The sequence below is a fragment of the Protopterus annectens genome, chromosome 4.part0, assembly GCF_019279795.1.
Source record: "Protopterus annectens isolate FY-2018-M chromosome 4.part0, PAN1.0, whole genome shotgun sequence".
NCBI classification, from domain to species: Eukaryota; Metazoa; Chordata; order Ceratodontiformes; family Protopteridae; genus Protopterus; species Protopterus annectens.
This window is the reverse complement of record NC_056733.1, coordinates 481,627,596-481,642,796: the sequence shown is the minus strand read 5'-3', so window position 1 is coordinate 481,642,796 and position 15,201 is coordinate 481,627,596. Positions and strand designations below refer to the sequence as shown.

General features: G+C 39.6%; 1 protein-coding gene across 2 annotated transcripts in view; it reads right to left on the bottom strand.

Moving 5' to 3' along the window:
* Nucleotides 1-1,290: 1,290 nt before the first annotated feature.
* The window catches only part of SART3 (spliceosome associated factor 3, U4/U6 recycling protein), a 1,581,088-nt gene continuing 1,567,177 nt past the window's right edge, over nt 1,291-15,201 (bottom strand). For both annotated transcript variants that reach the window (XM_044068408.1, XM_044068409.1), the window contains exon 19: nt 1,291-2,320. In XM_044068408.1, coding sequence (XP_043924343.1) covers nt 2,131-2,320 — 190 coding nt within the window. In that variant the 3' untranslated portion in view covers nt 1,291-2,130. The remainder of the gene's footprint in view (nt 2,321-15,201) is intronic.

Sequence of the window (15,201 nt, the reverse complement as noted above, 5' to 3'; positions counted from 1 at the left end):
ACTGGAAACTATCTCCTCTTCCAAAACTGTTATTTGAACTTTTTTCTAAACATATGCAAGTTTATTCCCAGCCAGATTTTTTATTCTCCTTTTCTGACTTATTTTTAATTACTTTCTCCAAAGTTATTTTTTGCTGGCATCCAGGTTGTGGAATTATTAGTCAGTAACTGAGTTTTACCCAGACTGATAAATTGTACAGGCTTTTTCCTGATTTAAAATTTTCACACTGGGGAGCTATAATCAACCTGTTGACCAGTGTGCTACCATTTTGGAAGTACTGCTGAATTAACACCTTAAAGTGTCCCCCCCCCCTATGCTAAATGCTCTTAATAAAGCTTACTGCAGTGCTTAAAGGCAGAAAGGGTACTCCATACCAAAATCTCTTGGTGGAACTTTGTCTTCTTCAAGCAGAGCTAGTTAGTTAACTTTTCCAGGGAGGTGACTAATTTCAAAACACAACAATCTTAACATATCCAGTTCAACATTTACAACATCAGTAGTTAATCAAAGCTTTCCAATAATAAAATTCTGAATAAAAAGATTTCTAAAAGAGTTGCTTATTTTTGGAGCCAGCCTTTGAAATGGACCTATGGGCAGAAGATACTGACAACATGGTTTCCTCTATGATAAAAAATAAAATATATATATATAAAAAAAAAACAAGGTTGCAGCAACCACTAGAAGAAAACTATTTTATTGTGAGCGCTTTCGTCCATCAACATCAAATGAACTTCATCAGACCTGGTCTCCTCTTCTAGCGGGAGAAAGCTATGTCATCCATCAACTCAGGCTGGGGAGGACACCACCCTCCATGACGGGGAGCATCCAAAAACTCGAAGTCAGCAGCAATAGATTTATGCCTTGTGTTCTAGTTCCCATAGATAAGGAATTAATACAGCAGTAACTCCTAAGATGGACTAACTCTCTCATAATGATCAGTGCTGCTAACTACTGGAACTCTGGTGGTGAAACCTTGACAAATCTGTACTGTAAGCATACTATACCTTAGCAGTACGTTAGTCATGCGAATATTTTTAAGCTGCAGTTATTATCATTATCATTTTTACTATATTGCCACATAAATTACTAAAGCAATTAAAATGGTGAAACAGTGAAAACAATGATGAAAGTGTAGATGCCAAAAAGGTGTTGTGACAGTTTATGTTTTAGTAATGATGACTTAGGTTTTCATGACCCATATTTGGAGTACTCCTTTGCTATTACCAGTTAAAATATCATAATAAACTTAAGTGCCAGAAACAGACAAAATGTTTAAATAAAAAATACACCTTTTGTTTTTACTTTTTTTATACAAAAGAGAATATTACAGTACTGGAAGTCCAAAAGAGCTAAATATTAAAAAAGACAAGTCAGTGTGAAACAAATTGGTCCACATAAGCAGGCCATATGGCGCAAAAGCATTCTGAATGCAAACATAGTTACAATTTCCAGTACAGTTTCACAGAGCAGTCTTATGCAACATGGAAAATAAAATGCCAATAAACCATTTACACGCAAACAGATATAAAATGCACAATAGTATGCCACCCCTAGCAGGACAAATTTATTTCATGTAACTTTTTATAACAGTATTAAAATAGGCAATTTTTGGTGAAATTACAGCTATAATTTTTTCTCTAGGTTTTAAATAAAGGGAAAAGATTATGTAGTGAATATTTTTTATATGAATACTGATGTTTGCCTGAAGATAGGTGTACTTTAAAAAAAGAAATAATGTACATCTTCAGAGCATATGTTACTGAGAATGGGTATTATCTTGTATCATTTCAGCAAGCATGAGATGCATTACTGGAATTGTAACAAGAGAATATGCAGAAAAGGTTTAAGTATGCTGTTGCAATACTGCCCTCAATGTGAGGACTGTCCAAAGACCATCCAAGTAAATTAAACAAGCCAATCATTTCCCATATCCATTTCAAAACTCACCAACTTAAATCCATGTCGAGGTATGGAGTCCATTCTAGTACCTTCTTTTGGTCGTGCAAGCAAAAGTCTGCTACTCCCAAAATTCTTCCATTGGGGGACTTTGCTCATAATAAGGACACAAAATGGCTTCCACAAAAGGCATTTTAACATTTTTCAAGCGTATGTCATGTCACAAAAAGACATTTATTTATTTAATAGCATCCTAGCAAAGTCTGCATTAGTTAGTTTTTTTGGAGTCTCCTGTGCTACAGAAGATGAAGAGGAGGCTGGGACAGTATCCGGAAATGTTCCATTCTCAGTCTTTGCTGCTACAACATTCTGGCGTACTAAGGCACGAGGAAGAAGTGCAAGCTGGGTCCTTCCCTTTCCTCTTCTAAAAATGAAGAAAAGAATGGAATATTGAAAATGTTGCTATCCACTTCACAAGTTTCAACTCAGAAATGCATATGCAGATCTTAAATAGAAATGCTTCAATATCTTTTTTTTTGTGCTGGGAACCACATCACCAATCTTTGGCCCAGCAATAACACTATACACATACTGTTTAGCATAAGACAGAGCTTAATGTAGTTTGTTTTCCCTTTAGTTACCATACTGACAAAAGTATCAGAAAGTATAGTTGTGTAAAAACATACCGTAACAGTAGATGTCCTTTTCTTCACTGTTGCAGTATTCTTTACATAAGGAGCATGTATGTGATGTATGACGCCTATAAAATCTACAGGCTTTGGTATACTGGTCGGACGTTGGGCTATCCTTGGCAGGAGATCCCTTACATAAAGAATACTGCAACAGTGATATGAAAGGACACCTACAGAGACAGTATCAAGAAACAAAAAAAGCTTTCCAGTGAGCAAAACAGTTGATCCAGTAGGGCATCCAATGAAGTATTACAATATACAACTTAGAAACATCACATTAAAATTTAAATGCATCTAAACTGTGAAAAAATGTAAATAAAAAGCACTACATACTGCAGCCACACAGAAAAATCAAAGCTATTTTGAAATTATTTCTTAAAATTACATAGCATGTCTGAAAATAGTAAAATTGCTAAAACAGAAAATAAAAACAATGAGTGAAAAGGTCACACAGGAAAACTAACTGGTTAAAAACACAAAAAGAAATATCTAACAAAGCTAGACTTTCCACTCTGTGATACTTTAAACCTTTTGTATCCGAGGCAACATGGGATATATGCAAATTACCCTTTAAAGATATTGGATATTTCAGCTAAATGGCAATTCTGAATGTCCAAGACTTTTTGTTTTACTTTTAAGTCTATTTATGGACAATTTCAGGCCAATAAAGCCAAACTCCTCTAGTTGTGGACATGCATGTTTCTGCCTTCTTATGGCATCATCAGCACAGCACAAGAGGAATGTTTGACTTTTGGAAACACAGGGTTGTTGTACCCAACTGATATCCATAAATATTAGGGTGTCTTCAAAATATCCCGACTAACAAACTAAAACAATGAGTGAAAAGGTCACACAGGAAATCAAATTGGTTAAAAAATACTCATTGTTTTAGTTTGTTAGTTGGGATATTTTGTAGACACCCTAATGTTTTTGGATATCAGTTGGGTGCAACAACCCTGTGTTTCCAAAAGTCAAACATTCCTCTTATGCTGTGCTGCTGATGCCATAAGAAGGCAGAAACATGCATGTCCACAGCTAGTGGGGTCTGGCTTTATTGGCCTGAAATTGTCCATAAATAGACTTAAAAGTAAAACAAAAAGTCTTGGACATTCAGAATTGCCATTTAGCTGAAATACCCGATATCCTTAAAGGGTAATTTGCATATATTCCCTGTTGCCTCTGATACAAGAGATTTAAGGTATCACACAGTGGAAAGTCTAAGCGTTGCTAGATTTTTCTTTTTGTTTTGTTTTTTTTAAACAGAAAATTACATAAACATTTTCAAAGAGTACCAAATATAACAGGAACAGAAGAAAACTTACATTATATATACTTTCAAACTGTTTCCTAGTTTTGTACCACCAGATAAAGTCTTCTTAAGTCTTGATATATGCTGCATACTAGAACAAGGAATATATTATCTGCAACACTACAAGTTGCATCCACACTCCACTGCTTTTCAGAGATGCAAACCATACAGAAGATACCAGTGGTATGCATTATAAAAACCTATGAAACCACTGGTTCAAAAATCACAAATCGAGTGAAATGAAACTTTATAATCCTTAAGAATGTTTTTAATATTTCTTCCTGGACAGCAGATAATAAAATCAACTAAATACATAACTGAGGGACTGCTTTACCAGACCACTTGACTTCTCTACCTAAAGCAGAAAAAAAAAAGGTCTCTGGACTAGCATACTGAAGACTACTACAGTCCTACTAAAACTGCTTAACCACTCTGCACACATCTAAACTACCGAGCAGTGCTTATTATGTACAGGCAAAGTTAGAAAAAGCTTACTTTTGAATCATAACTCTTTTTCAGCAGGTGATCCTTAATGGGAATAAACAACGGGGACCTTAAGAAAAAGTTCAAGTGCATCATGAAAAACATTCTGTGCTTGAGGAGATCCCTAAAATGTAAACATGTGTAACAAAACAGCAAGCTAGCTTCAGAAGCGTGTTAAAGCCATTAAATCTACATAAGGGTAAACAAAAGGATAATTTTCAACTGACTTTTTGAACCATGGTCAGGACTTCATGAATAAAGAAGAAAAACAAAAAAGCGTACAGCTTCTACTTTCAGGACAGGCACAAAATGCATGGTATGTGAATGTGCTAGTGCACATGCTCGCGAATATACTGTATCAGATGTGTCCTACTTCTGGATTCTCGTTACAACTCATTCTGGAGTTGCTGGGAGCTTGACAAGTGTGAAAATATCAACTTTCACCCGTCGGACCAAATTTGAAGTCCATCCAATAGATGCAGTAAGTAGTGTTTTGATTGCTTTGTTTGCAATCAATAGCTGTTTGGCAAGTGTTCTTTTGATTCATTATTACATACCAGGTCCCCTGCACATGGTCGACTTTTCAGAAAGTCAACTTTCATATGGCCGAGAACATATGGTCGACTTTCGAAAAGCCAACCATGGGGAACTGCTATCTCCGTACAGTGCGGAATAGGAAAATTTCCTTCTTTCACAATGTAGTGTGATCTCGGAGTTGGTATATTTAAGTTATGGGTGTGTGTGTGGGGGGGGGTGCAAGGGGGCAAAGCCCCCCTGCTAACAGTTTAAGGTAAGTGTTGTGTTTTATGTGTTTAGTTTACATGGTCGGCTTTTCAAAAGTCGATCATATGGTCTCGGCCATATGAAAGTCGACTTTCTGAACAGCCGACCATGTAAAGTAGACCTCACATACCATATACCCAAACTATATTTGCACATTCACGGCTTTCATTTAAATAAGCAGTAAAATGAGAGGTTTGGAATTTTCAGCACTGGTAAACATGAATATATTCGAAAATATCCAGAGTTGGATTTCAGAAATAATCATCTGGGAGCTTCCAGTCACAATTTGAAGTTTACAACTAACTCAATTAACGGTATTAAAAGTTGTGGAGTTAGACAATATAGCAGATATGCACTCACCATATCAACTGACTTGAAGGTGGTCTTCAGCAGTGGGCAACTACTAGGATTACTGTGTTCTTATTCTCAAATTAAACATTAGTTTGAACTTTCCCTCATTTTTCTGCAAGCTAAAATATGATGCACTAGGCTAGAAAAGTCCATTCAGCCCCTGCAGCACTCAGTTCAACCACGTACTTTAATCCAATGAGCAAATACAACCTAAAGAACAAGAAATAAAACTGTATAATTCAGCACATTCTTGTGTGTTATCTGCCAAACACAGAGAAGGCCATCAACCATGAGATAAAAATGAATCTAGATTACAGGGCATTGTAGATTTAACTTTCACAGACAGAGTCTGCCCCACTAGGGTTCTGGCCTGTTTTTAAGGGAAAACAAATTTTAAGTCATGCACTTACCATAACTTGGTTTCTGTGTTGTCCACTTTTCATTCTTCCTTACTACTGGGTCTAGGATCCGATACAGCCGCTTTCCAAAAGAATTCAGATCCAAGCTTCAAGTTCCTCCCTTTACCCATTATCCCCTAGAGCAACCCTAAGCCCTCAGACCGAGTTTGCTGCCTTCTATATGCGTTCATCTGTACGACACTGCCGTAATCTGGAAATAGACATAAACCACCAAAGAGGTTTAATATCCTGAGCAGGCCCAAACCAACAACCTGTGGATTCTGAAAAATATCCAGAAAGCTTCCAGGAAAAAAGGCAGGGGGTAGTGAGGAAAAATTAAAAGTGGACAACATAGATGCCAAGTTTCGTAAGTACATAACATATAAATCTAACGCTGTCCTTTTAATTTTTCCTCACTACTGGGTCAGAGTCCCCAGCTACATAACTCTTGGGTGGCCTTCATGGAAGGATATGACAGAGCATGTTGAACCAAAAGCAGCTCTACTTCTGAAGATAATGTCCAGCTTGTAATGGTTAACAAAAGTATGTACAGTAGACCAAGTGGCTGCCTCACAAATACTGTCAATAGAAGACCTGAAGGAAAAGGACGCTGAAGTTGACATGGACCTAGTTGAATGGGCTTTAGGTGGGCAAAGCAGACTTAGACCTTTGCCATGGTAAATGAATGAAATGCAATCAGTAATCCATTTAGCTGGAGTAACCTTAGACACCACTTATCATAGACGACTGGAAAAAAAGGACACAAAGCTGATTAGACCTTCTATGTTGCTTTGTTCTGTGAAGATAAAAACATAACTGTCAATGTACATCTAAAAGGTGTAGCATATATTCACCTTTGTTCAAAAAGTTAAGAAAAAAACGCGGAGTTGAACAGATTGGTTAAAGGTTTGACTCTCTGGCAACTTTGGGCATGAAGGAGGGATTAGCTCGAAGAGCTACTCTGTTCTTGTGGAGGACAACAAAGAGGGGGTTTTGCTAACACTTGCAATTTAGAAATTCTCTTCGCTGAAGTAACCACTACAAGCAGAATAGTTTTCCTAGAAATAAATTTTAAATCACAGGTACTTACTGACTCAAAATGTTTCTGGGTTGATCCCTGAAGGACTACCGTGAGGTCCAATGATGGAGAAGGTTCTTTAACTGGAGATCAGAGAAGGAAAACTACCTTCAAAAAATCTTTGGATAATTTAGTAGAAGGCAAGGAAAATATTTGACTTCCCGAGTGAAAATTAGACATCATCGCTAGCTGAAGCTAAATGGTGGAAAAACTAGCTCCTTGCTCAAACAGGAGACTAAGGAAAAGTAAAATGTCAGGGACTGAAGCTGAAAAGGGATTAATGTTCTCCTTACTAGCCTATAAAGAAAACCATTTCCACTTAGTCTTGCACAGTTTTTAGCTGAAGACTTCTGAGGCCAAAACAATGTGACATACTGGAGAAGTGAGCCTGGACTGTCCAACAATCAATGGAATTGGAGAAACCATCCAGTTAGTTTGAGGGTGTGTAGACTGGGGTGCTGGAGTTCTGATGGGTGAGAAAGAAGATCCCAAGAGGGCTCCAGAATCCATGGAGGATACTTGAGTTGAGACCACAGAAAGGGGAATCACACTTGGCAATGCCAAAAGGGGGCAATGAGGATGACTGAGCTCTTTGACATGCTCGCTTTCTGAAGAAACCTTGGGATCACAGGAAGAGGGGGATAAGCACAGAGGAAACCTTGGGGCCAATCGTGGACTACTGCATCCCTTGGTGACTCCCCCTAAGGGAGGATCAGAGCAAAATACTTGCTGCACTTGTTGTTGAGGGGAGAGGCAAACAAGTCACAGCAAGGCTGGTCCCAATGGCTGAAGATCCTGTTTGCTACTGATTGGTTGAGGGACCACTCGTGAGGCATCAGAGTGGACCTAGCGAGTCTGTCTGCCAATACACTGTTTTTCCGGGTATGTGCACTGCAACTAGAAAGCAGTCTGAAGAGATCGCCCATTCCCAGACCCTCATGGCCTCCCTGCACAACAGGCAAGAATGAGTTCCTCCTTGTTTGTTGATATATCAAACACCTAACACATTGTGTGTGTGTATAGCAATGGTCCCTAGTGGGCGGTTGTCCTGAAAGGCTTGCAATGACAGAAGGACTGCCCTCATCTCTAGGACACTGATACGCAACTTGGTCTCTAACTGGGACCATGTGCCTTGAACCAACTTCCCATTGAAATCCTCCCAACCCCACCCCAGCTGGGAAGCATTTGTAGTCACTGTGGCTGTTGGTGGAGGAAGAGAAAAAAGGCCTGCCCAAATGCAGGTCCTGGCATAGAATCCACCACTGAACATGACATTTGCAGATCAGAGTTTTATAGGCATAGAAAGAGGATGATGGAGGATTGACCATTGAACCACTAACGTCCACTGGAGTATCCCCATGAAAAACCTGGCCACGGGGACTAGTAATACAGCCACTGACATGGATCCCAGTACATGTAATACCAGTCTCATAGAAGAAAGATGAGACAGCATGTCCTGTATCCGATTTCTCAAGGAGAGAATTGTGTGTGTTGGAAGATAAGTTACTGTGTGCAGGGTGTCTAGTTGAGCCCCTATGAATTACAAGTTTTGCACCAGAATTAGCTTTGATTTTGCCAAGTTTATGGAAATTCCTAAAAAGTTTGAGATGTTCATCAGACAATCTCTGGCTTGAATTAGACAATGCAGTAAGGAGCCAATCGTCTAGCTACGGAAACACCTGGAATCCTCTGAGTCTTAAGCAAGCTGCAACCACTGCCACGCACTTGGTGAACACCTAGGGGGCTGTGGTGAGACCAAAGGGCAGTGCTCTGAATTGACAGTGACTGGCTATCAGCCAAAAGCACAGAAATTTCCTGGAGTGCCTGTGTATCTTTATGTAACAGTACACGTCCTGAAAATCTATGGAGCACATCCAGCTGTTCTTGAGCAAAAGCAGCAGAATGGACTGTGCCATAACCATTCTGAACTTGGGACTTCTTCACATACTGATTTAGTTTGTTTAGATCAAGGATTGCTCGAAGATCCACGGTTTTCTTTGGCAGCAAAAGGAAGCGGGAGTAAGTTCCCAATCCTATCTGTTCAGTTGGGACCTTTTAGATGGCTCTTTTTTGAAGCAGCTTCTGGATTTCTAAGGCTGCTGACACCCTCTGATTGGGTGGAATGTCAGAGAGGTTCTTGTTTAGTCTTGGAGGAAGAAGGGAAAAGAGAAAGTAGTTGCCTTTGGATATAATGGAAAGCACCCATTCATTTTGTGTAATACTTGTCCAGGCTTCTGAGAGCAGTGAAAAATGTCCCCCGACTGCCTCCAGAGAAGAGCAGATGGGCAGCACTTAAGGAATGCTGAAAGGACCTTTCAGAAAGTGAATCCCTAAAGCCCTGGTTCTGTGGATCCCCTCCGCTTTGAGGCGACGTATGCCGTATGAGACGTGTGGGACCAAACTTTGCTACCTTGTTTCTTGGAGAAGGTAAACTGAGGGGTAGAAAATTTAATTCCAATGGCAGACAGGGTTTTTCCCTCCTGCTCACTGCAGGCAAGCGTTTCTTTAACAAACCAAGAAAGAAACTTCACAATGTGGAGGGTGTGAAGTTCACTCCTTAAAATATGTTATGCACCTAGTTCACTAATAAAAACTGAAATGTAAAATATGTACTACAAAATAATAAAATAAATAGTATGCAAGTTTCTTCTTGGTTTGTTTCTAACGCAGTACAGGTTGCATAGTGGGTTTTTCTCAGACTTCAGGGGATACCACCAATTTTTCTTTTTAAGCATTTCTTTAACTGATGGTCCAAAAAGGGAGCAACTATCTAAAGGGGGGTTAACAAAGGCAGTCTAAAAGGGTTCCGTGAAATTGCAGAGCCTCATTCAGGCATGCTGCCGTATGGTTATGCCTGAACTGGCTGCTCTAGAGGCGCCTTCCACTGCATGGAAAATTAACCTCATTGATGAATTAGCCATGGACAACAGAGTAGACAGCTGTGGAGAAAATTTCTTAAGGTCCTTCACTGACATGGACTTGGTGACAGAATTTGAGAGCTCTTTGATCAAATCTCTCTGCAAACAGGTGAAATGGGCCATAAAATTCAATGACCTTAGTGTGAAAGTAGTTCAGGCGTAGACGTGCTTCCCAAACCTGTCCATTACCCTGGACTCCCTGTTTAGGGGATGGACAGTGGAGATCTGCAGTGCTAGCTCCTTCTTGGTGGCTACTGTGAAAACCATGCATTCATGGCAACTCCCTTACTCCATAACTGGCAGTCGGTGGGTGGAGATAGGATTTTATCAGGAAGGTTCGGAATCGGTTCAACAGTTCCATGTCTGGCAGGAGACAAGGTCAATAAGCTCATCCCCTGTGGGGTCACTCAAAATGTAGACGGGCCAGCCCCGAAAGCCTCCAAAAACAGTGTCCCCTCTAGAGAAGGATTTTGGGCATCCATCTCTTTGTTGAGGAATGTCTACGGATTATAGGCTGATGGACGGCTTTTCGGAATGGGAAGACGAAATTACCTAGCTACAATAAGAGCTCTATGATGAATGGTTCTCGCGTTATAGAGGGCACAGAACTGGCAACAGGGGATGTCGTGGTCTGGACCTAAGCAAGTGACGCAGTATGAATGTAAGTCTCGGTGTGGTATTTGCTTTCCACAGGCGAGACAATTGTCAACTTTTTCAGACATAGGTTAGTGCAAGAAAAAAGGATCCCCAACGGGGTACTTAGCTTTAGACTTTTTCAGCTGTAATTCAAAATCTGGTAGCGACCAACCGGCACACTTGCGGACTGCTTCTGCTATGGGGTCCACGGCAACAAAGACTGATGTAATGGCATCAGATACCTTTCTTTATAGCACTGATGACCTGACATCAGTCAGCAAGCGACAGCAGCCAACGCAGAAAAACATTGACTCTGGTATTCACGCCGGCCAAGGGCTACCACAGTAGGGATAACCCAACAAGTGATGACTGCAATAGTGAAACACGAAGAACATCTTCTGCATCATCCTGTCCATGTCAAGTTCAGAGAAGCTCCTGGAAGACCTAGACGAGGTGGTGGAGGACAGTCTTGAGGGCTTGGTCTTTGTCTGGAGAACCTTGGGTGGCAGGGTTGGAGAGACTGCCTGTAATCTCAGTTCCGATGTACTGTCTCTAGCTCTCTGATCAGAGGCCTTAGGATCGGATGCTTGGCAGATGGCATGGGAGAACTGGTGCTGGGAGCGGAGGCCATCAGATCCAAAGAGAGGGTAGGATCCAAGGTTTGAGGCACCAAAGTCGGAGCCAAGAAAGTCTGATCTGAAACCCGTTTTTGTTTTGAGGACAGCTCCGAGGAGGAGGGAGGAGACCTGTGGTGTCTTTTGCTTGACTCCGTGACCACCTGTTTAGTAGGGGGTTTGAGCCCTTGAGGCAATAAACCTTCAAGAGTTAACTTGTTCCTTCAATCCAAGAGAGCTCTCGGATTGAAGGTACTGCATACTGTGCATGGAGTGTCCAGATAGGCAGCTCCAAAACAGTATACACGCTTCTTGTGGGCATCAGAATTGGGGATCCTATGCCCACAAGAAGTGCACTTTCTGAACCTGTTCTCAGACATTGTAAACACACACACACAAAACAAATAATTAGCTTTAAACTAGAGAAGAGAGAACTTTTTTGTTTTGTTTTTGGCAAGCACACACATGGAAAAAAAGAACTAAACACCTAACCTACCTAACACACACACAGTATAATTTCCCCTAAGAAAAAGAAACACAGCAAGGAATGGGAATAGAAAAAACTTAGTAGACAGGAAGAACAAGAAAAAGTGGACCAGTACACACACTACCTAGCACACGCACACACAGTGAAAAAAAGAATCCCAACTAACAACTAATACAAAATGAAAAAGGGAGGACTGAATCTTATACCATGGAATGGAAAAAGAAGCAAAAAGAAATTTCACTTAACAGAATTACAGAGAGGCTTGATCTTCTGTCTGAATGGAATGGTGGCAAATAAGACCTGAGGGCTTAGGGTTGCAATAGGGGATTATAAGTAAAGAGATGAGTTGAGGGTTGGAGCTGAAGTCTTTTGGAAAACAGCTGTACTGGATCAGACGGTCGGATCCTAGACCCAGTAGTGAGGAAGAATGAAAAGGACATCATCAGATGGTGGTATTTCTATGAACTGACTTTGGGTAAACTTTGCCGGTTACAGGGAAAATCCCTTTGCTTTTCACTGCAGATGCAATCAGGAGTCCTTGGAATGAAGAGCAGATTGAGGTGGAAGGAGTGCATGGTATGGTGGTAGGTTAGTGCTCAAACAAAATAATACTTCCACCAGTAATGAAGATGATGTAGATGCTGATACTGTTTTTTTCCCCCAACAAGGAACACCTTTATTAAATTATCACTTGTGATATAGACAATTATACATTTATATGAATGAAAACAAACCATATTGACAATATTAGTTGCAAGCATTATACATCACAAACCATATTATCATTTTAGTTCCAAGCATTACAGATCACTTACAATCTACCCAATCGTCAGTCAAACATTGCATACCTCATTTAAATCTTGCCTCCTTTTAAACCTCATTTCTCCCCTGTATGTATTATTCCCACAACTCCCACGTTTTCTGCGTAGAATATGTGTCCTCCAGAAATGAACTACACAACAGAAATGAACAGCAGCAGAGACAAGAAACTCATGTAGAAACACAGCAAGCACAAATAAAAATAAAACTCGTCAAGTTATAAAAGCAAGAAGTTTACTGGTGTGCTTTCGTAATAAGAGTATTGCTTCATCAGACATAATTCAACACCAAAATAACCTTCATTTAAATAGTCTTCTTCATGTACAAACAATAGACTTTTTTAGTTTATTTCATCTATCATCTACCATCTGGGACTATAGGCATTGAAATGGCTAATTTGTTATTTAATGAACTTGTGGAAAAATTGTTTGTCTATGAGAAAAGATTGCTTCAACTAAAGAAGAAAAAACTTACTCGTGAAATGAACGATTTTCGTAGTAACCATGTATTTACTGGGCCCAGAGCTCGAGAACACACCCCTGAGGTGGAGCGACGCTAAGAGTTTTATTTTTATTTGTGCTTGCTGTGTTTCTACACCAGTTTCTTGTCTCTGCTGCTGTTCATTTCTATCGTGTAGATCACTTCCGAAGGACAACTATCCTGCTCATTTTCTCCTGTGTTTTGTTACTAGACTTCTAGCATGGCAGAAGGAATTGGATTTAGTACTGATGGTGAACAACATCTTATGTCTTCCTCATGTACAAACATACTTTTTGAGTTTATTTCATTTCAGCGGAATCCACTGCTTATGGGAGACTTTCATTCTGATGAAAATGATTGTAATTCTGACGGGACTCAAGATTTGAAGGTACGTGATTATTAAGAGAAATCTAGGAAATGATTTGTATTGTTTTAAACATATGCAATGCCAGAGATTTCATTTGGAGGTCTGCAATACATTATACCAAGGGGCCTAAGGGTTCTGAATATGCCCACATATGGAGAGACTTACCCTAATTTACTGGCCAAATGGCAATGAATTAATCTAGAAAGTGGACTGGCTTATATAAAGTTGCTTATAGACTTTTTTCACCTATTGAGAAGGAACTTGGGGAAAAGATAAAGATACACCAGAATGAGTTATCTGGGACTATAGGCACTGAACTGACCGATTTTTTCTTTAATGAGCTTGTGGATAAGGTGTTTGACTATTAGAAAAGATTGCTTCAATAAAAGAAGAAAAAACTTGCTCGTGATATGAACGACTTTCTTAGTAACCATGTTATTTACATGGCCCAGAGCTCGAGAACACGCCCCTGAGGTGGAGCGACATAAAGAGGAAATACCCACAGCTATCATCGCAACTCAGTGTGTGAGAAAGTATGTTTTTTCACTGGTACAGGTCTTATCAGTTTATTATACACCACTGACTAACTCACCATCTGCTGTGGAAGCCCCTGTTCATTTAAATATGACTTCAGAAATTGAACATGTGGTGAGAAGGAAAACTACCACAAATACTGAACAGGGTTTTCCTCTATCACCACTGCCATTTCAGAACCAGCGGAAGAAATCAACAGAATAGGAGTTTCATCTAGCGGGTCAGAAGAGAAAGGAGCCACCACCCACAAACAATGCAAGAACTTTAAAAAAATGTGGGCACCAATGACATTGACTTAATATAGAATATTTCTAAACGCTCACTGACTTTACATGAATGTAGAGTATGAAATAAAGGACTAAGTTTTATTCCTTCGGCAGGCTCTGATGTTTCTGTTACATTAGCTGAAATTAGAATGTTTGTTCGGAATGTTTCACTTACATTAATGTTTAACAATGACGTTTCTGAAAATGTTGTTAATGTCTTTAGGAAACCGAGTGCTTTTTCTCCACAATTACAACCGGTACTGGATGTGTTTTTATGAGCATGAGAAAATTAAGTGTATCAATATTTTAAGGGTAGTAGTGCCATTAGTAGGAGAAGTTTTTCTAACTTAAATGAAACTGAAAAACATGCCTTGCAAAATTTGCAGAATGATACAGAGATAGTATTAGACCTGCCGACAAGGGTGGGCTGCTCATTGTAATGGACAGGATGTATTATTTTGATACTATGGAAGAAGTGTTGAATGACATCACTGTGTATAAACGTATGACTAAAGATGAGATTGTAAAGATGAATGAACAAGTCATTCAGACTTTGAGTGTGTATTAATGGGTATTATGACCAAGGAATTATTTTAATATTTTATGCTTGAATCCCCTCTGGTGCCCCATTTAAATGGATTACCAAAGATCCATAAGAATCCTGTTAACCCGAGTTTTAGACCTATAGTGTCGGGTGGAGGTTGGTTCATGGAACCAATCTCCATTTACTTGGAGAAACAACTTAGACCGGTTTTAGATACCTGCCAGTATGGTCTAACAGACACTAAGCAAGTTTTACATTATTTGTACAGAGCAGAGAGGGATACAACTTTTTAGAAGGCTAATTTTTTAGTTACGCTTGACGTAGTGTCTATTTATCTCTATTCCCAATTCTGAGGGAATCAATATGGTTAAATTGTATCTAACCAGGAATAGTGATTATAATATACAAAATACTGATTTTATTTGCCTCTTACTTGAAATTGTACTAGAACATAATGTTTTTTGTACATAACAATTATGATTGGCAGATTTCAGGGGTGGCAAGGGCACAAGTTGTGCCAATTTTTATGCCAACCTTGTGATGGCA